Source organism: Rattus rattus, chromosome 2, assembly GCF_011064425.1.
Source record: "Rattus rattus isolate New Zealand chromosome 2, Rrattus_CSIRO_v1, whole genome shotgun sequence".
NCBI classification, from domain to species: Eukaryota; Metazoa; Chordata; class Mammalia; order Rodentia; family Muridae; genus Rattus; species Rattus rattus.
In genome coordinates, this window is record NC_046155.1 from 102,373,777 (window position 1) to 102,397,518 (window position 23,742).

The 23,742-nt window shown below is 46.5% G+C and overlaps 2 protein-coding genes across 2 annotated transcripts; both read right to left on the bottom strand.

The window, feature by feature from the left end:
- Positions 1 to 4,794: 4,794 nt before the first annotated feature.
- Positions 4,795 to 5,799, bottom strand: LOC116894038 (olfactory receptor 52K1-like). The gene has a single exon (XM_032895757.1). The coding sequence runs from the start codon at positions 5,797 to 5,799 to the stop codon at positions 4,795 to 4,797; it is 1,005 nt and encodes a 334-aa protein (XP_032751648.1).
- Positions 5,800 to 22,280: 16,481 nt separating this feature from the next.
- LOC116894039 (olfactory receptor 52K1-like) lies at positions 22,281 to 23,231 on the bottom strand. Its single transcript, XM_032895759.1, has one exon. The coding sequence runs from the start codon at positions 23,229 to 23,231 to the stop codon at positions 22,281 to 22,283; it is 951 nt and encodes a 316-aa protein (XP_032751650.1).
- Between the last annotated feature and the right edge of the window lie 511 nt (positions 23,232 to 23,742).

Genomic DNA, 23,742 nt, shown 5'->3' on the forward strand with positions numbered 1-23,742 from the left:
TGAAGATAAGAGAAGCCTTGCGAGCTGTGGAACGGTCTGGGGATGTTCTCCTCCCTCTCAGTCGGTGTCGCCTGGGTATGACAGACTCCCTCTGGATACCAGGCGAGGCGTTGTAACAAACCCTCACACCAGAGAGAATTCAGGAGGGGGTGGGTTTGGAACTTCCCTTACCCTGGGATGTCTTTCTGAACATTCCAGAGCATAGCTTTGGGAAGCGGATTTTGGAAGATCTGTCATTGTTTGGGTTGGGTGAGGACCAGACAGCCTTTTCGGAGAAGTGATAAAAATGCGCATAGTTGAGCCGTGAAAGACTGATGGTGGCAGTGAGATAGGGACACAGCAAGAAGTGGTAGAGGAAAGGAAGGAAAGGGACCCTGGGGAGAAATAGCCAGGAAGACACTGGGCAATCAGTCCTCCTTTCCAGATATGCCAGAGGGTGTAAGGGAGAAAAACCTGGCAGACTGCCCCTAGATCCTGTGACTCGGACGAGGTTGTCCTGTCCTTATCATATGATCTATGCTTTGCTTTTCTGTCTTGTATCTTGGCATTCATTCCTTGGGTGGATTCCATAAGGAACTTCTTTCACAGGGGACCCGAGGTAGTCAGCAAAGGCTATGCAGAATAATTAATGATCCTGTGGAAGGGATAGGAGATGGGGGTGGGTGGGATGCTGCCCTTTAACTGGCAAGGAAAGAACTAAGAAAAAAAATAAGAACTTCCTAGAGCCAAATCAATCACACAGCAGCCCATTCGAGAGAAAGAGAAGGATCAGTAGTTTCAAGGTTTTAAAGCTGTAACGATTATATTGGAGTTGCCAAACCCTGAAAAGGGAGGAACTGGGTTGAGGTTCTAAAGGATGCAGTTAATGACGGCATTGGGGTAGTTTAAGCAACTCACGAGTGGAGAGGTTTGTTAGTCAATGACCGTACATACAAGTGGAGAGTTCAGAGGAGGGACTGAGGCCGAGGATGGAAGTGTGGACGTGAGATAGCATCCCAGGGCACAGAGAAGATGTAAGGGGGCAAGGACAGAGGAGAGCCAGGAGCAAACAGGCAGAGACTGGAGGAGACTTGGTTGCTGGGGAGGCTTCAAGGTGTATGAGCTTACAGACTAATGGGGTAAGATCAATGACGCTAAACTGTCCAGAGTAGGCATCACGTGAACAGACAAGAGGGCAGAAACGAGGATGCTGACTTCACATGATTCCCAAAGAACGAGGCATAACCTTCACAGCAAAAGACCCATTCCCTGTCCTCACAAAGGACGTGGTTGTGGTGGCCATGTTCCAGGCGAGAGATGATTGTCTCCCCCCTGTCTTCAGGGCATCTTCCTCGTCTCCCTCTGTCCCTCCCACTCCCTCCAGCGTATGAAACCCAGCTGACGGTCATCAGAGAAAAGCTTTTCCTTAATTTCATTATAGCCTCCTAGATCCCAATCTTCCTTCCTCCTTCCCAAGCTGAGCCCTTGGCAGCCTCACTCAGGCATTTCTCCCAGCAGTCCCTGCTGTGTATCTATCTCCTCACCAGACTGAAGGCGTTTCTAGTTGGAAGACCATGGCTCGATTCACTTCTCTCCCACTGTCCAGCACAAGTGCTTATGAAGTGTGTCGGCAGAATCAGTGAGTGTACAAAGGGATCACAGTAAACCCTGAAGCAGCTCTTTGAGGCTAAGCGGGTGAATGAAAAGTTGAACCCTCTAGGCTCGAAGGTTTCAAATGACTTTCTTCTGCTCGCCTAGCCAGAGACCAAGCTTCAAACTCTAAGTGTTACCTTGGTACCCCTTGTGCCCTACAGGAGACGGCACTGGAAACCTTTAAGCTGTTTTACTCTCAGCAGAAAGGGAAGAGGATTTATTACCTGGCAAACTCTGTGCCAGGTGTTTATCATGGAGCGTGTGCTTCAAGAGACTAACGCTTATATTAACCTGTGGGTGAAGACACTTCAGGGGAGAGGATGGAACTAGTGCCCTTAACGCGCCCCAGGCACTGTGTTGTGAGGCTGGAAGGCAAAACCAAGTTTGTCAGAGGCAAAAGGTAAAGTAGGTTCCAACCTCAGGTTTACCTGCCTCCAACGTCCCCAGAACCCTTTGTCCTCACCGTGGCAGCCTGCAGTAGTCTCCAGGCGGGTCACCCGCTGGCCTTGATTTAACCTCGGTTAGGGCTGTGATCGGTGCCCAGTTCCAAGGCACTGACTGAGTCTGTGGAGGGAGGGTTAATTATACTTGGGGCTCACGTGAGGTCCAGAGGAGAGTCCCAGAGGAGAGTCGTTTCCAGGGACTTGCAGGAGGGAACAAGGAGAACTCAGAGGAATCTGCTCCTCCTCATCCTGCTATTATTAAGTGGTCACTGTAGGATTTACTGCTGCTTTATAGGTGCATTTTGAATACACATCACACACCAACTACTTTGTACTACTATGAACATCTTCAATTTGGACTTGAAGTATTCAAGTTTTTGTGTTTTTTTTTTTGTTTTTGTTTTTTTTTTTTATGAGAAAAGGGAAGCTTCAGTTAAATATGTGTTATAAGAAGCAATTGCTTGGGGCTGGACAGGAGGCTCAATGGTTGAGAGACTGGATACTCTTGAGAGGACTGGGGTTCAGTTCTCAGCACCCATATCAGGTGGCTTACAACCATCTGTAACTCCAGCCCCAGAGACTGTACTGCTCATACATAGATGCAGGCACACACATATAAAATAAAGACAAATAAATCTTTTTTAAAAAAGAGATGATTACTTCCAAGTACGTACTTCTTGATATTTCTCCGAGTGCTCAGTCCTGATGCTCCTGAATACTGTTCTTAATAAACGGCTTTCTCTTTTAAAGAATTATTTTTATTTCACATGTTGGAGTGTTTGCCTGCATGTACGTCTGCGCACCATGTGTGTACAGGGCCCACAGAGGCCAGAGGAGGGCATGAGGTCCTTTGGAGCTGGAGTTACAGATGTTTACGAGCTGACGTATGGACGCTGGGAATTGAACTCGGGCCCTCGCAAGAGCAGCCACTGCTTGTTCTTAACTGCTGAGCTCTCTAGTCTGCTCCGCAGGGGCTTTCTAATGTTCCTAAAATGACTGCTTTCCAAAACGTGTGGCTTCTTCTTTCTTCATTCCTCAGTGGCTTCAAGCCCTTTCTGTTTTCAGATAGAATGAATGCTCCAGTTTGGCCATTGTCCTGAACTACAGCAGAGTCAGCCGCCCCAACCTACAGATGCTGCGTCCATGACCCAACCAACTGTAGATGAAAGGTATTTAAAGGATTTGAATCTGTGTTGGGCATGAATAGACCTTTCCTGTTTATGATGTCTTAGATGCATAGCAAAACAATTATTTACATAGTTCTTACATTGTATTAGGTCTCATACGTATTAATAAATGATTAAAGTATGTGGGAGGAGTGGAGGTTATATGTGTCTACTATCCCATTTTACATAAAGGATTTGAATGTCTGAAGGTTTTGGTATTGGGAGGGGTCCTGAAGTCAACCCAGCATGGATGGGAGAAACGAGGGAGCTGTTCACCCTTTCAATGATTTATTTAGCATCCTTGTTTACTGGTCATTTTCCTCCATACGGGCCACAAAGAAGGTCCTACCTTGGGTCATCAATCCTGTTCTGACCTTTATATTTCTTGCTGATTTCTAGGACTTAAAGCTTTCCCCACTCATTCTGAGCTCTCCCTTCTCATCTGTCCTTGCACACAGAGGCCGGACTCACTCTCCAGGGCTCCTGCTCCCCTGTGCTGCCTGCTGAGAGCTGAGTGAAAGCTGTGCCATCTGCAGCCCTCAGTCCTCCTTGCAACAACGGAAGGACCTTTCTTTCTTTCAAGACTCAGCTTTCCTGCTCTGCTCTTTGAGGTCTATGCAGCGCCTCGTTGAACCATCAGCCCATGGCTCTCCTTCAACCAGCTCAGTCTCTATCAGGCAGAAAGTGTTGCCTCCATTTTGCAGAATAGGAGTCAAAGTTTCTGGGTGGGGGTGGGGATTCTAGGGTTGTTCTGTGCTCTTACCATCTGTGAGTGACTGAACCAAGATCTCTTTCCCTGAGTCCCATGTTCTTTCTACGCTGCAAACTTTATCCACATCTCCTTCCTTCCTTCCGTCTGTGGCAAACCACTTTCTCGGTGAGGCATTCCTGCCTTTACTGAATGTCTCCTTCTCCTTGCCACAGAGTTTTGTAATATAAATTACTATTGGATATCACATCATCATAAAGTGATAGATTTGGGACCTCCTAGAGAGAGATAATTTTTTCTTCGCAATCAATGAGTTCCAATGTTGTATGCAGAGTAAACATTTTATGGCTGTATAAATAAACACGTGACTAAAGCATGTGCAGAGGAAGGGGAAACAACTTCAAGCCAGGGTCAGAGCTTGCTTTCAGTTGCTACTTCCTAATGAGTAGGTGCCTTTTGGAAAGTAGACAGGAGGCTCTCAAAGATGAGTGCAGATAAGCTGGGCACTGTGGCTCATGCCTTTAATGCTAGCATTTGGCAAACTAAGAAAGGAGAATTGTTTGGGTTCCAGGACATTTGGGGCAACTAGGAGTTCTAGACAGCTGGAGATGTATAATAGAATCTTCTCATAAAAGGATGATGAACTATAGCCACGACAAAATATACCAGGGACATTTACTTATATGAATGCCCTGCCTTCACTGTGATTTTTTTTTTTTTAATTCTTTTTTTCGGAGCTGGGGACCGAACCCAGGGCCTTGCGCTTCCTAGGCAAGCGCTCTACCACTGAGCCAAATCCCCAACCCCCTTCACTGTGATTTTAGGATCCACAAATCCTAAACAATCATCCAGGAAGCTCTCTATTCGAGGGCAGGGACTGGGCCTTCTCAGTGGAGACCTGTTGCTGAGTCCTTTGGAAGAGAGTTACTAGGTGTTGCCTGATTTCCTTGGTTCTGGCCCCATAGATGATGAGGTTGACCAGACACGGGAGCAACAGGTAGAAAGCACTGAGCAGGTTGTGCACATCTTGGGAGGCAGTGCGGGCCACACGGTAGACAATGGATGAGGACATGGTGGAGGAGTAGACGGTGAAGATGACCAGAAGGTGGGAGCCACAAGTGTTGAGGGCTTTGGACCGCGCTCCTCCTGATGAGATCCTGAAGGCAGCATGGATGATGCGGGAGTAGGAGGCGCCCAGCAGGAGCATATCCAGGACTCTGTTGAAGATGCGAACTGTGAGTCCCACAGTCTTATTGAGTGAGATATCCCCACAGGAGAGCTTCATGAGGGCCATGTGTTCACAGGCAAAGTGGTGGATCACATCTGAGCGGCAGAAGCGGACCCGCGAGGCCAGCACCACCACTGGAGCTACGATGCATGTGCTCCTGGTGACTGCCACCACCACCAGACCAGCCAGTAACTGTCCTGTCACTATCTCTGGGTAGCGGAGAGGATAGCAGATAGCCACATAGCGGTCCAAGGCCATGACAAGGAGGATGTTGCAGTCAAAGACAATAAGGAAGTAGATGCAGAACATCTGTCCCAAGCATCGAGGGAGAGAGATGCGGTTGAAGCTCGTGGAGAAGCTGAAGAGCATGGCGGGCAGCACCGTGGTGGCAGCACAGATATTGATAGCCAAGAGCAGGGCGATGAGCAGGTACATGGGCTGGTGCAGGCTGCGCTGGGATGCCACCGTGTGGATGACCAGGGCGTTGGTGAAGAGGATCACCAGGTAGAGGCTGAGGAAGGGCAGCACCAGGAGAGCTCTGGCTTCCTGAATCCCTGGGAAGCCTATGAGGAGGAAGCTGGTGTAGGACTCATTGTAGGTGCCATTGCTCCACCCTGACATGACGCCTGAGAGCTCAGGGAGGCGGTAGAGAGAAGAAAGGGGCAGGATGCTTGACTTTAGTCCCTGAGAGGCCCTGCTAGGACCTGCCCTGGCCTCTCACCAGGCTGTCCTAAGTGTAGTCATCAACCACATTTCTGTGGAAGAAATGAAGAGTTGTATGTTAGCATGTAGTAGGATACTTTAAGAAGTAACTACTTCATAGTGCCTCTGGACAGAGGAATATAGGAGCAGTCAAGCTGCAGGAGCCCGGCAGTCCAGACTGTGCCCGAATCTGAACTGAACTGGTCAAACAGCTCCCTGAACCCAAATCCCATGGGGGTGGCGTGAGCTAGACCATCAGAGAGGCAGACACCCCTGAGAACTATGCTCACATTCCCGACTCAGGAGGAAAACACATAGCGCCATCTGGGCCCCCTGTGCACAGGGACTGAGGAGCAGTAGGGGCAGGACCCTTCTTATTGCTGCCTTCATGGAGAGCTGAAAGCCAGCCCCAAGGAATGACTACAGGCCTGAGACCAGAGGTAAGACCAACTTTTCTGCTCCAAGTGACCTGCCTGGTGGACTCAGGACACACAAAGGCAGAATTCCTTTGGAACCGGGAACTTCCCGTTTCTAGCTGGCGCCTGAACCTCAGTGATCCCGGCCCACAGCTCCCTGATCCCAAACCCGTGGGAGAGAGAGCTGAAGTGTGGGCAATCCTGAGACTGCACAGCAGGAGAGACTGCCACTTCTACCCACCTTTGCCCACATTCCTGTCCCAGGAGGAAACTGCATAGTGTCTCTGGACACAGGACAATAGAACAGTCAAACTGCAGGAGCCCTGAAGTCCACACTGAACTGAACTGGTCAAACAGCTCCCTGCACCCAAATCCTGTGAAGGGGAGAGCTAGACCTTCAGTGGGGCTGACACTCCTGGGAACCAGAGGAGACTAGTCTCTGCCTACACTCCCAACTCAAGAGGAAAATGCCTTGTGCCATCTGTGCCCTCTGTGCACAGGGCCCTAGGAGAAGTAGGGGCAGGACTCTTCTGGTTCTCGCTCACAGGGAGAGCTGAAAGCAAGCTGACATGCCTGAGAGCCGAACACTCTGTTCCCATTACTGGCTGAAAGAAAACAGGAAAACAGGTCTACAGCAGTGCTGACACACAGGCCTACAGGACTGTCAAGCCACTGTCAGAAACAGCAAGACATGCTAACACCAGAGATAACCTGATGGTGAGAGGCAAGCCCAGGAACCCAAGCAACAGAAACCAAGACTACTTGGCATCATCAGAGCCCAATTCTCCCACCAAAGCAAACACTGGATATCCAAACACACCAGAAAAGCAAGATCTAGATTTAAAATCACATTTTATCATGATGATGGAGGACTTTAAGAAGGTCATAAATAACTCCCTTAAGGAAATAAAGGACAACACAAGTAAACAGCTAGAAGCCCTTAAAGAGGAAAAACAAAAATTCCTTAATGAACTACTGGAAAAAACAACAAAACATGAGAAGGAAATGAACAAAACCATCCAGGAGTTAAAAATGGAAATAGAAACAATAAAGAAAGCACAAAGGGAGACAACCCTGGTGATAGAAAACCTAGGAAAGAGATCAGGAGTCACAGATGCAAGCATCACCAACAGAATACAAGAGATAGAAGAGAGAATCTCTGGAGCAGAAGATTCCATAGAAATCATCGACACAACTGTCAAAGATAATGTAAAATGGAAAAAGATACTGGCCCAAAACATACAGGAAATCCACGACACAATGAGAAGATCAAACCTAAGGATAATAGGTATAGAAGAGAGTGAAGACTCCCAACTCAAAGGGCCAGTAGATATCTTCAAAAAAATCATAGAAGAAAACTTCCCTAACCTAAAGAAAGAGATGCCCATAAACATACAAGAAGCCTACAGAACTCCAAATAGATTGGACCAGAAAAGAAAATCTTCTCGTCACATAATAGTCAAAACACCAATACACAAAACAAAGAAAAAAATATTAAAAACAGTAAGGGAAAAAGGTCAAGTAACATATAAAGGCAGACCTTTCAGAATTACACCGGACTTCTCACCAGAGATTATGAAACCCAGAAGATCCTGGACAGATGTCAAACAGACCCTAAGAGAAACAGACAGAGCACTACCAAATTCCTTCTATGAAGCCACAATTACTCTTATACCTAAACCACACAAAGACCCAACAAAGAAAGAGAACTTCAGACCAATTTCCCTTACGAATATTGATGCAAAAATACTCAATAAAATTCTTGCAAACCAAATCCAAGAACACATCAAAATGATCATCCATCATGATCAAATAGGCTGCATCTCAGGTATGCAGGGATGGTTTAATATATGGAAAAACCATCAACGTAATCCACTATATAAACAAACTCAAAGATAAAAACCACATGATCATTTCATTAGATGCTGAGAAAGCATTTGACAAAATTCAACACCCCTTCATGATGAAAGTCCTGGAAAGAACAGGAATTCAAGGCCCATACCTAAACATAGTAAAAGCCATACACAGCAAACCAGTAGCTAACATTAAACTAAATGCAGGGAAACTTGAAGCAACCCCACTAAAATCAGGGACTAGACAAGGCTGCCCACTCTCTCCCTACTATTCAATATAGTTCTCAAAGTCCTAGCCAGAGAAATCAGACAACAAAAGCAGGTCAAAGGGATACAAATTGGAAAGGAAGAAGTCAAAATATCACTATTTGCAGATGATATGATAGTGTACTTAAGTGACTCCAAAAGTTCCACCAGAGAACTACTTAACCTGATAAGCAACTTCAGCAAAGTGGTTGGGAATAAAATTAACTCAAACAAATCATTAACCTTCCTCTACACAAAAGAGAAACAGGCTGAGAAAGAAATTAGGGAAATGACACCTTTCACAATAGTCCCAAATAACATAAAATACCTTGGTGTGACTTTAACCAAGAAAGTGAAAGATCTATATGATAAGAACTTCAAGTCTCTGAAGAAAGGAATTGAAGAAGATCTCAGAAGATGAGAGATCTCCCATGCTCATGGATTGGCAGGATTAATATAGTAAAAATGGCCATTTTACCAAAAGCGATCTACAGATTCAATGCAATCCCCATCAAAATTCCAATATATCTTCAGAGAGTTAGACAGAACAATTTGCAAATTCATCTGGAATAACAAAAAACCAGATAGCTAAAACTATCCTCAACAATAAAAGGACTTCTGGGGGAACCACTCAATTCCCCCTGACCTCAAGCAGTATTACAGAGCAATAGTGATAAAAACTGTATGTATTGGTACAGAGACAGGCAGATAGACCAGTGGAATAGAATTGAAGATCCAGAAATGAACCCACACACCTATGGTCACTTGATTTTTGACAAAGGAGCCAAAACCATCCAATGGAAAAAAAAATAGCATTTTCAGCAAATGGTGCTGGTTCAACTGGAGGTCAGCATGTAGAAGAATGCAGATCGATCCATGCTTATCACTCTGTACAAAGCTTAAGTCCAAGTGGATCAAAAACCTCCACATCAAACCAGATACACTCAAACTAATAGAAGAAAAAGTGGAGAAGAATCTCGAACACATGGGCACTGGAGAAAATTTCCTGAACAAAACACCAATAGCTTATGCTCTAAGATCAAGAATTGACAAATGGGATCTCATAAAACTACAAAGCTTCTGTAAGGCAAAGGACACTGTTGTTAGGACAAAACAGCAACCAACAGTTTGGGAGATCTTTACCAACTCTATAACTGATAGAGGGCTTATATCCAAAATATACAAAGAACTCACAAAGTTAGACTTCAGAGAGACAAATAACCCTATTAAAAATGGAGTACAGAGCTAAACAAAGAATTCACAGCTGAGGAATGCCGAATGGCTGAGAAACACCTAGAGAAATGTTCAACATCTTTAGTCATAAGGGAAATGCAAATCAAAACAACCCTGAGATTCCACCTCACACCAGTCAGAATGGCTAAGATCAAAAACTCTGGTGAGAGCAAATGCTGGCGAAGATGTGGAGAAAGAGGAACACTCCTCCATTGCTGGTGGGATTGTAGACTGGTACAACCATTCTGGAAACCAGTCTGGAGTTCCTCAGAAATTTGGACATTGCACTACCTGAGGATCCAGCTATACCTCTCTTGGGCATATACCCAAAAGATGCCCGAACATACAACAAAGACACATGCTCCACTATATTCATAGCAGCCTTATTTATAATAGCCAGAAGCTGGAAAGAACCCAGATGCCCTTCAACAGAGGAATGGATTCAAAAAACGTGGTACATCTACACAATGGAATATTACTCAGCTATCAAAAACAATGACTTTATGAGATTCATAGGCAAATGAATGGAACTGGAAAATATCATCCTGAGTGAGGTAACCCAATCACAGAAAAACACACATGGTATGCACTCATTGCTAAGTGGCTACTAGCCCAAATACTTGAACTACCCAAGATGCACAGAACACATGAAACTCAAGAAGGATGACCAAAATGCAGATGCTTCACTCCTTCTTTAAAAGGGGAACAAGAATACCCTTGGAAGGGAATAGGGAGGCAAAGTTTAGAACAGAGACTGAAGGAACGGCCATTCAGAGCCTGCCCCACATGTGGCCCATACATATACAGCCACCAAACTAGATAAGATGGATGAAACAAAGAAGTGCAGGCTGACAGGAACCGGATGTAGATCTCTCCTGAGAGACACAGCCAGAATATGTCAAATACATAGGTGAATGCCAGCAGCAAACCACTGAACTGAGAACGGGACCCCCGTTGAAGGAATCAGAGAAAGGACTGAGAGAGCTTGAAGGGGCTTGAGACCCCATATGAACAACAATGACAACCAACCAGAGCTTCCAGGGACTAAGCCACTACCCAAAGAATATACATGGACTGACCCTGGGCTCCAACCTCATAGGTAGCAATGAATAGCTTAGTAAGAGCACCAGTGGAAGGGGAAGCCCTTGGTCCTGCCAAGACTGGACCCCCAGTGAACAGGATTGTTGGGGGAAGGGCGGTAATGGAGGGAGGATGGGGAGGAGACCAACCATATAAAAGGGGAGGGTGAAGGGTTAGGGGGATGTTGCCCTGGAAACCAGGAAAGGGAATAACATTTGAAATGTAAATAAGAAATACCCAATTTAATAAAAATGGACGAAAAGAAAGAAGTGACTACTTTTCACGGCCCCTCAATTTTTGTGTTCCCTTCTTTTTCACTAACGAGTTCTTATTGGAGACCTACTCTGTGCTAGTTTCTACACTAACTTGGAGCACCTGGTGAGTAATACATTGTTTCTCATCTTGAATGAATTTAGATTGTATTGAATGAGATCACAGTGACAAGGTAGAAAATGAGATGAACCCTTGGGTGCTGATGTGGATCCCGTTCCATTCTAGCTTCTGCTGATGTGACAAAACCCAAGGTGGGGGAGGACCCATGCTTGAATATTCTTTGTATGCAAGAGTTACAGGGGAGGTAGCTGAACATTTGTTGTTACCCCTGGTGCTGTGCTCACCTGAAGACATAGAAAAGCATGAGGTGGGGAATCAGGGCGGGAGGTAGCTTTTGGAGTTTACATGTTCCTTTTCCGCATCCCCAGGGGTTGTGGTTGACAACAGTGGGGAGCTTACACTTCAATGCGAACCAAGGGGGCACTTTTAAAAGACACAGCGTGAATCTAACGTTGCAAGTGGGCAGTGATCTGAAGCATTTCTTCTCACTCAGAGCAGATCTGTGTGTGACTGTCTAGCGATGGTCTCTTCCTTCTCTTGGTGATCTAGTCTAGGCCCTGAGGGTTTGACAGAAATTGACTTGCATTTCCACTACCCATCTTCTCATTTTGGTGAGCTGACATTCCAGGCAAGTGCCACTTAAGACAAACAAACAAACAAACAAACAAACAACAACAAACAAACGTTCCATCTAACATTCCAAGACTAATGTGGGAACCCTGAAAACATCCTGGTTTTTGGTTCATTCTGTTGATATAGCCCAGAACTCAACTTTTATTAGCATGAGCCAATGTTCTAGGATTGCTTTCCCACCTTGGGTTTCTGTTCTTCCTCAACTAGATTAGTTCTTCCACTCTTGGCTTCAGGGTACTTCATACGATATAAAAAAAGAGGCTAGAAATGGGGGTGAGCAGCAGTTTCTCTCTTACCTTTTATGACTGCACCGTCTGATGGAGCCTTTCTTCCTCCCACCCCTATGTCTTTCTGGGACCCTCATCTGAGTGCTCCATTCTCCTCAACCCTGAGTGTACAGCCATCTCGTTAGAAATGCAAACCTTTAGATTGGAGACCCCAAAGCCTGAGCAGAGGAGCATGTGGAGTGGAGAACATGGGACTGAGGCTAAGTGAGGAGACTGTGACCAGGGGCTGGGGTTCTCAGAGAGGACCCTGGAATGTGATGAGGTCGGGACACCTCATATTTCAAGTCGTTTAATGGTAGGAAGAAAGGGGCAGGGGAGGGCTTTCTTCTTTTTTTCTGAGCTTCCCTGGAATCTTGGGACAGGAAACCTTCTGGTACCAGTGACCTGAGGAGCTCAGTAATCTGCGGACTACAGAGGAGGACAGACACTTAGGAGGAAGAGTCAGACCTTCCAGCAGCGATGGGATTCCCTGCAGGGTACCTTGGTCAGAGCACAGCTCACTGATGTTGGAAAGGACAATGGCCTATGTAGTTAAGGCTTCTATTTTGTTTTGAAGCTCATCCTATTTGGGGGCGTCTATCTGCTTGTGAAACAACCCATCTTACCACAAGTCTGTCCAAGTTTGGGGCAGAGCCAATCCTTAGAAAAGACTTTCTATGGAGCTACCATCATCTCTCTGAGTACTCCTCCTCTGTTCCTGGGTGGGCTCCCAGGAGCCACACAGGGCCTGTTTAATCTATAAAACCTAGTGGTTGTGTTTGTTTTGTTTTGTTTTGTTTTGAGGCAGGGTGTCTCTATGTAATCCTGGCTGTCCAGTAATGTGCTCTGTAGACCCTGTTGGCCTCCAACTCAGAGATCCATCTGCCTCTGCCTCCCAAGTGATTAAAGGTATGCGCCACCACGCCAGACAAAACCCTTTAGAGGAGGCTTTAGGGACAGGAGCTTGTGTTGGTCTGAATGTGGTCCTGACAGGACAAGGTACTGAGTGTGGTTTCCTCACCTTGCAGGAGGCAGCAAAAATCATAGCTGACACTGCAAAGAAGGAAGAGCATTGAATTGGAGGAAGGCCAGGCTGGGGGCTGGGAAGAGGATGGCCCAAAGCTGGAGTGTACTGAGCTCATGGGGACAGCATGGGGACAGATACTTTATGGGGAAGCCTGGTCCTGTGACCCGCCTGTGGGACTCTGGTGTTCAAGGGATTTAGCAATCCTAGCTGTGAGGTAGGAGTTATAATGCTGGCTTTTCAGGATGGTGAAGTCTATAAAGCTGATGTGAGCAACACTGATGATTCTTTTACTTTTTCTTCTTCCTCCTCTCTTTTTGTCTCTCTTTCTCTCTCTTTTAAAGACAGGATCTGGCCTGAAACTCACTGTGCAGCAAAGGATGACTTTGAACTCCCAATCCTCTCGCTTCTATTTCCAAGTGCTATGCTGGCACAGGCATGAACCACCAGCCCAGGCTTGGTGTTTCTTTCTCCATGCTCCCTCTTAGTAAGTGAAAGAAGCAAGCTCATGGCCTAACCCTGAGTCCTGGACATGGAGAAGGAGTCAGGGGACAGAGGAAAGGCCACTGCCTTGGTCAGTGGGCGTAGACACATACCCTACTCCTGAGTTTGTAGACAGATCACGAAGTCTTAGTTCCCATCTGTCAAAAAAGGGGGGAAGTTCAGTCCTAGATCTCTTTCTTATACAAAATGGGTTCTTCCTGGCACTGGCTATGTTGTCTGTGGGGACAGGAACCCTGTCTTGCTGTCCCCAGGAATACTGAACTACAGGGTGAATGTAGTTGTGTCAACACGTAGAAGAGAAGGTGGTTGGACATAGGGCATTGATGAGTGAGACATTTGAGATGCACACCTGCTAGAAAGGTCTAGAATTTGTCTACCTTTCTGCAAGAAGAGAGGAAGAAGTCAGATTCAGCCTGCTACAGTATAGCTTTGGGTTCCTCTCAGATGATGGTTTAGAAGACATGACCAACCTCAAAAGCCATGAAAAGCAAGGTTAGAGGCTAGAAATTTGGACGTATGCTCTTCTTTCTCCCTGGATTGGAAGTGGTGAAGCACTCAGCCAGTTGAACTGGAGAGGGGGAGTTGGCTGTTGCCCTCATTCCCGTCCTCTCTGACAGCCTCCCCCCACACCCCTGCCTGGTTAAGCAAGCAGGCTCCTACTTACCAGGACTCACACAGGCAGGGGAAGTAAAGACTGGTCAGGTCAGTCCCCAGTTGCCAGGGTGAGTTAAATTCTCTCTATGTCTCCCTGAGGGAAACAAGGACTTCTGAGGCTCCCACTCAGGTCTGACTTAGCCAATTACCAGGGTCCCAGTAGTCACTAGGATCTTGTAGGTGGGGAATAGTATGAGTGAGAACATCTCCTGACAGAGAGGAGCTAGGCAACAGGAAAGAAGTGTTATGCAGAGAGTAGTTTGCCAAGATTCAACTCTGACTCTCCTGCCCAACTCTTTGATGGGTCAACAGCCCAATTCCACTGACTCCATATCCCCACAGCCAGGTTGATTCCTTGTACTCAGTCCTGTTTAACTGCTTGTTAGAAGTTTCCATGGATCACACTGTGCACTGGAGTCATCCCCTCCAAACACTGTCATCCTTTGGTGTTCCCTCTGGTATAAATGCTTCTGCCACCCATAATTTCTGGGATGGGCAGAGCTAGCAGTCAGGGCTGGGAAAGCCATTAATGGCTGCCCCCATTTTGCACCCGCACCCTTGACTAGCTCTGTCTTGCTTTTGTTTCTCCTTCAATCTTTATTCCTTCTACCACTAACCACTCTGTTCTTGTTAATATTATCTCTAGTGTGATTATTCTGACAGTAGCTTGTGACTTCTCTGACACTCAGTAGGTGAGAGTACATTAACTTAATTTTTCTTAGTCTTTACTCACTTGATAAAAATGAAATGTCCTCAGTTATTTAGGTATCCTTTCTCTTTCTCTCTTCCTTCTTGCCCTCACCTTTGAGACACAGTCTCACTGTGTAGCTCAGCCTGGCCTAGAACTATCTTCCTGACTCAGTCTACCAAGTACTACCAGGCACACCACTTAGAATCTTCTGATGTTTGTATATTGACTGACTGACTCTCTCTCTCTCTCTCTCTCTCTCTCTCTATCTCTCTCTCTCTCTGTCTCTCTCTCTCTCTCTGTATCTCTCTCTAAGATAGGGTATAAAATATGTAGCCTGACTGGCCAGGAACTCCCTATGTAGACTGGGCTGGCCTCAAAAAACTCACAGAGATCTGCCTGCCTCTGCCTCCTGGGATTGAGGGAGTGCACCACCATGCCTGGCCTGTGAATTCTTATTTAATTTTTGTAACCTAATAGAATAGGCTCTGGGTTTGCTTGCTTGCTTGTTTGTTTGTATATGGCATCTGAGGAAACTGAGAGTCAAATCCGTATAGAAGGATCTGGAAATTCCTGTATGAGCGCCATTGTTTCCCATCATGGACTATTTGTAGGACTCCTTATCCACAGACCCAAAGAAGTCATGTAACAAGGAAGGCCCAACTGAGGATGCTTGAATCTTTCTCAGAAGGGGAAATAAAATAGATATTGGAGGTGGAGGGAGGGAGGGGACTGGGTGGGAGAGGAAGATGGGGAGGGGAATCGAACAGGGGTAGGGATCAGGTGTACAGAGAGAGGACGAAAATCAGCAGTGGGCAGGGCAACATCTCTAGGATGTGCCAGAGACCTGGGATGGGGTTGGGGAGGCCCCAGAGAGTCTGTGGGGGGCGGTGCAAGCTGAGACTCCTAGCAGTTGGGGATATGGAGCCAGGAAAAACTCCCAGTGGAAAGGTAGGGACAGCAACCCATTCACAAAACCTTCCACCCAAAATGTGACCTGCCTACAAGATGTGTAGGGACAAAAATAGAGCAGAGACTGAGGGAATAGCAACCTAATGACTGCCCCAAATGGAGACCCATCCCAAGGTCAAGAACCAATCCCTGACACTATTAATGACACTAAATCATGCTTGCAGACAGGAACCTAGCATAACTGTCCTCTAAGAGGCTCTACCCAGCACTCAATGGAAACAGACACAGAGACCCACAGTCAAACATTAGCTGGAACTCGGGGAGTCTTTTGGAAAAGTTGGGGTAGGGATAGAGGGACCCAAAGACAGCAGGGACTCCATAGGAAAACCATAACCAACCTGGACCCTTTGGGGCTCTCAGAGACTGAACCACCAACCAAAAAGCAAGCTTGGGTTGGACCTAGGCCTCCCACGCATATGCAGTAGATGTGCAGCTTGGTCTTTATGTGGGTCCCCCAACAACTAGAGTGGGGCTGTCCCTGAGTCTGCTGCTTGCCTGTGGATCCTGTCCCCTTAACTGGACCACCTTATCTGGCCTCAGTGGGAGAGGATGCGCTTAGTCCTGCAGTGACTTGAAGTGCCAGGGTGGAATGATACCCACCCGAGGAGGAGCCTCCCCATTTTCAGAGGAGAAGGGAGGGGAGATGTGGGAGAATCTTTGTAATGGGGGGGTTGGGAGGAGAGGGAGGGCTGATATTGGGATGTAAACTAAATAAATAAATTAATGAGAATAGAAAAGACCGATTGGGAAGCTTTTGCCTAGAAGAGGTAAGAGATAAACGCAGAGGAATATAGAGAGAGACCAGGGCATGCTCATCAGACAAACTGTAAAACTGGCCTAGAACTTTATTTATTTATTTATTTATTTATTTATTTATTTATTTATTTTTAAGATTTATTTGTTTTCACATGTATGAGTGTTTTGCCTGCATATATGTATGTGTGCTATACACATGCTTGGTGCCCATGGAGGTTAGAAGAAAGCATTGGATCATCTAGAACTGGAGTTACTGAGGGTTGTGATAGCCTTGTGGGTGCTGGGAACCAAACTCAGGTCCTTTGCAAGAGCAGTAAGTACTCTTAACCACTGAGCTCTCACTCCAGTCCTCTCTGTCCTAGCCTAGTTCTTTATCCAGGTAGTCAAATGGAGGCTGGTGAACGGAGAGAGATACGGAGTGTCGATTCCTGGTACACAGTGGATGGAGCTGAGGCTAGCTTGGGGTCACTTGGTGTGTATGTATTTATACAATATATGAAAGACAGAGAAAGCCAAGCACGATCCAGGCATGCCTCCTAGCTGGAAGTGTAACTGGAGAAGTATCCTAGAGCCAGAACATTCTGCAGTCTGAGAGTTGCTCAGACCTAGGGGTCCGAGAGAAATAGAATTCGAGCAAGGCTGACAGAGGAAGGCAGGATGCCTGGACCAGGCACAATGAATTTAGGGCCCAGACAGAAAGGTAATATGCTCAGAGTCTGGGGTCCAGCAGCCACACATAAGGGAAAGGGAGGAAAGGGATCCTTGGTAAGCCATGGCAGCCATGACTGACACATGAAAGTCATGTGTAGGCGTGGTTGGGAGCCTCTGATCTAGGCCTTAATGCAAGGCTGTCTTCTCTGTAGGAAATGGTTTTATCTGGGCTCAATGAGTCCATCCTGGGCTGCACACTAGACACAACAGGGATGCATTTGAATAGTGCTACTATGCTGGCAGGACTCTGCTTCTAGAAGTCTGGCTGACTCGGTCTTGAGATGGGCCAAGCACTGACTTTTTAAAGGGTCCTAGTGATTCCTGTGTATTCAAGCTGTATGTTCCCTTATCTCTGGGTACTGCACGAATGTCACCTGGTCCAAACCTTCTCTTTTTCTTTTCTCCTAGGCTGGGTGTTAGATTACTGAACACGATTTGGTGAGGTGTAGGACAGCATGTGGAAGCCATCAGGAATGCAGGGCATGGCAGTTGTCCTGGGAACCATGATTATAGATAGATTTGACCTGGAAACCATTAGAGATGAGCTGTTTCTCAGCAACCGTGTCTTCACGTTCATGTGCATTAAACTTGATGAAGCCCCACTTCTTGAGATGTGGAGCTTCTAGTGACCAGGGAACTTGAACTTGACGCTCTGCAGAACCTCAGTCATGATCCTTATTTGGCAATAGACACGATGACTTGGTCTATGTGAACCCTGGCCACTGCGCCCTTGGGCTTCCCAAAGGCGCCCCACATTCATGTCTGGAGCCTAGGATGGGGCAGCATAGAGACCAGAGGCATGGATATGCACCATAAGATTGTAGCAAAACCCAAATAGACAACTGCATACACTACCAAGGATGTTTGTGCCTGTTGGACTCAGGCCCCCGTGAGGAAAGGAACCTGGTTGTCTTAATTGGCTGCAGTCTTCTCTTCTCTTCTCTTCTCTTCTCTTCTCTTCTCTTCTCTTCTCTTCTCTTCTCTTCTCTTCTCTTCTCTTCTCTCCTCTCCCCTCCCCTCCTCCCCTCCCCTCCTCTTCTTTTTCTTTTGAGACAGTCTCTCTACATAGCCCTGGATGGCCTTGAACTCAGAAGCATCTGTCTGCTTCTGCCTCCCGAGGACAAAGGTTAAAGGCAGGCGCCACCATGTGCAAAGCCAAAGTCTCCTGTTATGTGGAGGGATCCAGCATCAAGTGGATGATTCACAGTCCTCTCCCAGTGCCCCAGCTTTTGTATACAACCATCATTGTCTAAGCACGCGCAGCACTTACCGGACACTATTATTTATGCTTTCCTTCAAATTCCACTCTAGATTATAGTTTTTAGAAAGGCAGACAATGGATGGGCCTAACTCAGAACTGTGTCCTATGTGATGTCCAGACATGAACTGGCGGTTGTAAATGATAGAGCAGTGGTCTCCGCAGCCTAGGCTCTCTCCTCTGATGTCTTTATTTTGTAGTTTTTGAAATAGTCAATGGTTTGATTTTTTTTAATTAATTATTTATTTACTTTACATTCCCCTCCCTCCTCTACTCCCAGACCCTTCCCTTCCTCTCCCTTCCCCCACAATCTTCCTTCCCTTTTCCTCAGGAAAGAGGAGACCTTCTGTGGCTATCAAATTGCAGTAAGATTGGGCACATTTTCTGTTGAAGCTAGACAAGGTATCCCAGTTAGGGGAAAGGAATCCAAAGGCAGGCAATGTGGTCAAAGACAGCTCCTGCTGCTGCTTTAGGAGTCCCTTTAGCTCCTTGGAGTTTCCATTGTCCTAGGTTTTTAGATCCTCCCAGGTAGGGGGATGGAGGGATAGAGTAATGGTTTGAATTTTTAAAAAAAATATTTTATTTATTTATTTTCTATGAGTACACTGTAGCTGTACACTGAACCACCATGTGGTTTCTGGGATTTGAACTCAGAACCTCGGGAAGAGCAGTCGGTGCTCTTAACCACTGAGTCATCTCTCCAGCCCCCTGGTTTGAATTTTTAATTTGCTTTTTAGAAGAACATTATTTAAAAATAGTCCATAAAAGGTCATAACTGCCTATCTAAAATGTTTTCTTTCTTTTTTAATTCCAGGAAAGATCCCTCAATTGTTTTCAAGTTTGCCTTTCCAAGCTAGCCTTTATGAAGCTGAGCCATCTCCTACAGTTCTTAAAACTGCCACAAGGGGGTGCTCGTAGGAATTTAAATCGGTCCATCAGTACGTAAGGCATGTGACTGAGTGACCGAGAGGAGGCTCAGCTATTTATTCATATAAATATTTATTAACAATAAAGGATCACGAATTTCTGGTTGTCAAAGAATCTGTTAAAGGAAAATATGATTTCGAACAATGCTTAAAGAGATACAAGCCCTAAACTAGTGTCTCAGGCTTAAGAGAAACTTTTTTCCCCCATCTTTATTAAATTGGGCATTTCTTATTTGCATTTTAAATGTTATTCCCTTTCCCGGTTTCCATGCCAACATCCCCCTAACCCCTCTCCCTCCCCTTCTCTATTGGTGTTCCCCTCCCAATCCTCCCCTCATTACATCCCTCCCCCAAGAATCCCATTCACTGGGGGTCCAGCCTTGGCAGGGCCAAGGGCTTCCCCTTCCACTGGTGATCTTACTAGTCTATTCATTGCTACCTATGAGGTCAGAGTCCAGGGTCAGTCCATGTATAGTCTTTGGGTAGTGGCTTAGTCCCTGGAAGCTCTGGTTGGTTGGCATTGTTGTTCATAAGGGGTCTCGAGCCCCTTCAAGCTCTTCCAGTTCTTTCTTTAAGAGACACTTTTATTTTGCCAGTTGGTGGTGGCGGTACACACTTTTAATCCTGGCACTGGAGGCAGAGACAGCTGGATTTTGAGACCAGCCTGGTTTATAGAGTGAGTTCTAGTACATCTGAGCTATGCAGAGAAAACCTGTCTCACACACATGCACGCACGCACACACACACACACACATACACAGACACACCCATAAACACACATACACACACTCATACACACACATACACTTGTACATATACACACACACTCACACACACACACACACACACACACACACACATACACACACACACACACACACACACACACACACACACACACACACACACACACACACACACCACACACACACACACACACACACACACACACACACATACACACACCCATACACACACACACACATGTACACACACACACACACATACACACCCACACACACCCACACACACACACACACACACACACACACACACCCATACACACACACACACCCACACAGACACACACACAGAGACACACACCACACACACCTACACACACACCACACCCCCCCCCACACCACATTCACATTCAATGAAAACGTATTGTATTTTACATTATGTGACTATGTATGTGCGTGTGTATACACATTAGGGCGAGCTGCCTGTGGAGGCAGAAGAGGGCGCTGGATCTCCTGGATCTGGGGATACACGTTGCCTCGAGTGGTCCTCTCTGCAAGGGCGGTACGCTCCTTTAACCACTGAGCCACCTCGCCAGCCTCCATTTTCTTTTTAATTTTATTTATGTGTATATTTGTTTATTCATGTGCAAGCGTGTGCCGTGTGTGCCGTGTGTGCCGTGTGTGCCGTGCCTAGGTGGTCAGTTGGCGTTACAGGTGGGAGGCTTGACATGGGCACTGAGCAGAGCACGAGCCCCCTGAAAGAGCAGCGAGTGATCTCAACTGCTGAGCCATCTCTCCAGCCTCCAGTTAAAACTGTTAATAATGTGTTTGTATTATTTAATACGCCGTGTCTTTTTGAGACATGACCCTTCAGAGACCATGGAGTAGTAAGTAGAGGTCTCTTCTATCCCCCCTCCCTACTTCACTAGCAACAGCGATCTTTTCAGTGCTCATGGGCCCTGAGGCACATGCTCTGCACGTGATCTTCTGCTACATCCCCAGCCACTTTTAATAATAATAATACTAGTAATAATAATGATAGTAGTAATTTATTATTGTTTGGGCCTTAATATGTAGATTTGGCTGACCTAGAACCTGCTAGACACACAAGGCTGGCACAAATTCATGGCTATCCTCCTGCATCTACCTTTCAAGCGCTGCGATGATAGTTCTGTATTACCACTTCCGGCCTCAATAATATTTATTTTCTCAAGAATAGTTTCATGACAAAATTGCCCTATGGATTTCTAAGTCAGGGAGCCTCTATATGGCTCCCAGTGAAGTCTTCTGGGTAGTTAAGCAGGCTGTGTTAGACTTAGACTGAGTGAGAATCAGCATGGGCTGAGGCCTGGGACAACAATGGGAAAACCTTGAAATATTCTGTGGATACCCCGACATTTGATTCTTCTCATCATGGAGAACATTTTTTGTTTGTTTATTTACTCAGTTAAGGATTCTTTTGAAAAGCTGGTACCCGGATGCCAAGATGCCTTCTTAATTTTCTTAAGAGGTCCATTTTGTTTTCGTAAGACTCCACATTTAAAACGCCATCTGTAAGCCTGCACAGGCAAGGCCTGCAAGGTCTTGTTGGGCGAGAGATCTCAGAAGGAATAGATACAGACGTCTTCGCTACAACCTCAGTAGCTTTAACGTGATTTGCTGTGTAACTGTGGACACACCGATGCTCCTTCATGGGCACAAAGAGCACCGGTGTTACAGCACTGGGAGAACAGAGTTGAAGGGGCCGTAGGTATACGCCCCCTCTCCCTCACTTCTGTTTTAGGTGAGGAGAAGTTTGTGGGAAGGAGCAATGGGAGGGGTAATGAAATACATGTGATCTGAAGGTGGACAGGACGAAAGAGAAAGGAGAAAGGGAAGTTGCAATGGGTGGGACATGCGTGGCACAAGGAAGTGGGTGAAGGGGACAAATTAGAACACAGTGTCATGATACATGTGTGATGAAAATGCCGTGGTGAAACCTATTGTTTTGTATTTTAAATTAGTTAAAAAGAGTGAGCATGATGGTAGCAGTTTGGACCATTTCCTGCCTTCCTCAGTTTCACCAGGAATACTGAGGAGTCAACGCGGGATTACCACAGGAGACTCACGGGCCTGCACTCAGGAATGACCTTACCAGGTGCTGCCTGATTTCCTTGGTTCTGGCCCCATAGATGATGGGGTTGACCAGACACGGGAGCAACAGGTAGAAAGCACTGAGCAGGTTGTGCACATCTTGGGAGGCAGTGCGGGCCACACGGTAGACAATGGATGAGGACATGGTGGAGGAGTAGACGGTGAAGATGACCAGAAGGTGGGAGCCACAGGTGTTGAGGGCTTTGGACCGCGCTCCTCCTGATGAGATCCTGAAGGCAGCGTGGATGATGCGGGAGTAGGAGGCGCCCAGCAGGAGCATATCCAGGACTCTGTTAAAGGTTCGAATAATGAGTCCCACAGTCTTATTGAGTGAGATATCCCCACAGGAGAGCTTCATGAGGGCCATGTGTTCACAGGCAAAGTGGTGGATCACATCTGAGCGGCAGAAGCGGACCCGCGAGGCCAGCACCACCACTGGAGCTACGATGCATGTGCTCCTGGTGGCTGCCAATACCACCAGACCAGCCAGTAACTGTCCTGTCACTATCTCTGGGTAGCGGAGAGGATAGCAGATAGCCACATAGCGGTCCAAGGCCATGACAAGGAGGATGTTGCAGTCCATAGAAACCAGGAAGTAGATGCAGAACATCTGTCCCAAGCATCGAGGGAGAGAGATGCGGTTGAAGCTCGTGGAGAAGCTGAAGAGCATGGCGGGCAGCACCGTGGTGGCAGCACAGATATTGATAGCCAGGAGCAGGGCGATGAGCAGGTACATGGGCTGGTGCAGGCTGCGCTGGGATGCCACCGTGTGGATGACCAGGGCGTTGGTGAAGAGGATCACCAGGTAGAGGCTGAGGAAGGGCAGCACCAGGAGGGCTCTGGCTTCCTGAATCCCTGGGAAGCCTATGAGGAGGAAGCTGGTGTAGGACTCATTGTAGGTGCCATTGCTCCACCCTGACATGACACCTGAGGGCATAGGGCAGCTCCGGGGAGAGGGGAGGGGCAGGATACCAGGGTTCAGTCCCTGAAAGGTCCTGATAGGACCTGCCCCAGCCTCACCAGGCTGGACTGGGTGCTTAGGTTTTCATGAGTCTCCAATATTTCTAGAGGAAAAAGGAGACATTTAGCCTTATTATTTAATGAGATCTTCCAATAAATGTTTGCCTGCATTTCAAATATTGCACGCAGAATTCTTGGATCAAGTGATAGTCACACTTTTTTTTGTAATGTCAATTGGATTTCCAGAGAAGTTAAATGAATCTTATCACTGAGTCTGTGCTGCTTGCACTGAGAGCCATCGTGATCTTACAAATGGTGGCTGTAAAGTGGCATTTTATATTTGACTTTGTTGTCTATTGGTTGTTGTTGTTGTTGTTGTTGTTATTATTATTATTATTTAGATAGTGATGTTATATTTGCACTCATATCAGTACCATATTATTTTCAAAATATTTATTGTAAGTGACTCACCA

Excerpts from the sequence above, each read along its gene's own strand:
- LOC116894038 (XM_032895757.1), bottom strand. The coding sequence starts at position 5,799 with ATGTCAGGGTGGAGCAATGGCACCTACAATGAGTCCTACACCAGCTTC.
- LOC116894039 (XM_032895759.1), bottom strand. The coding sequence starts at position 23,231 with ATGTCAGGGTGGAGCAATGGCACCTACAATGAGTCCTACACCAGCTTC.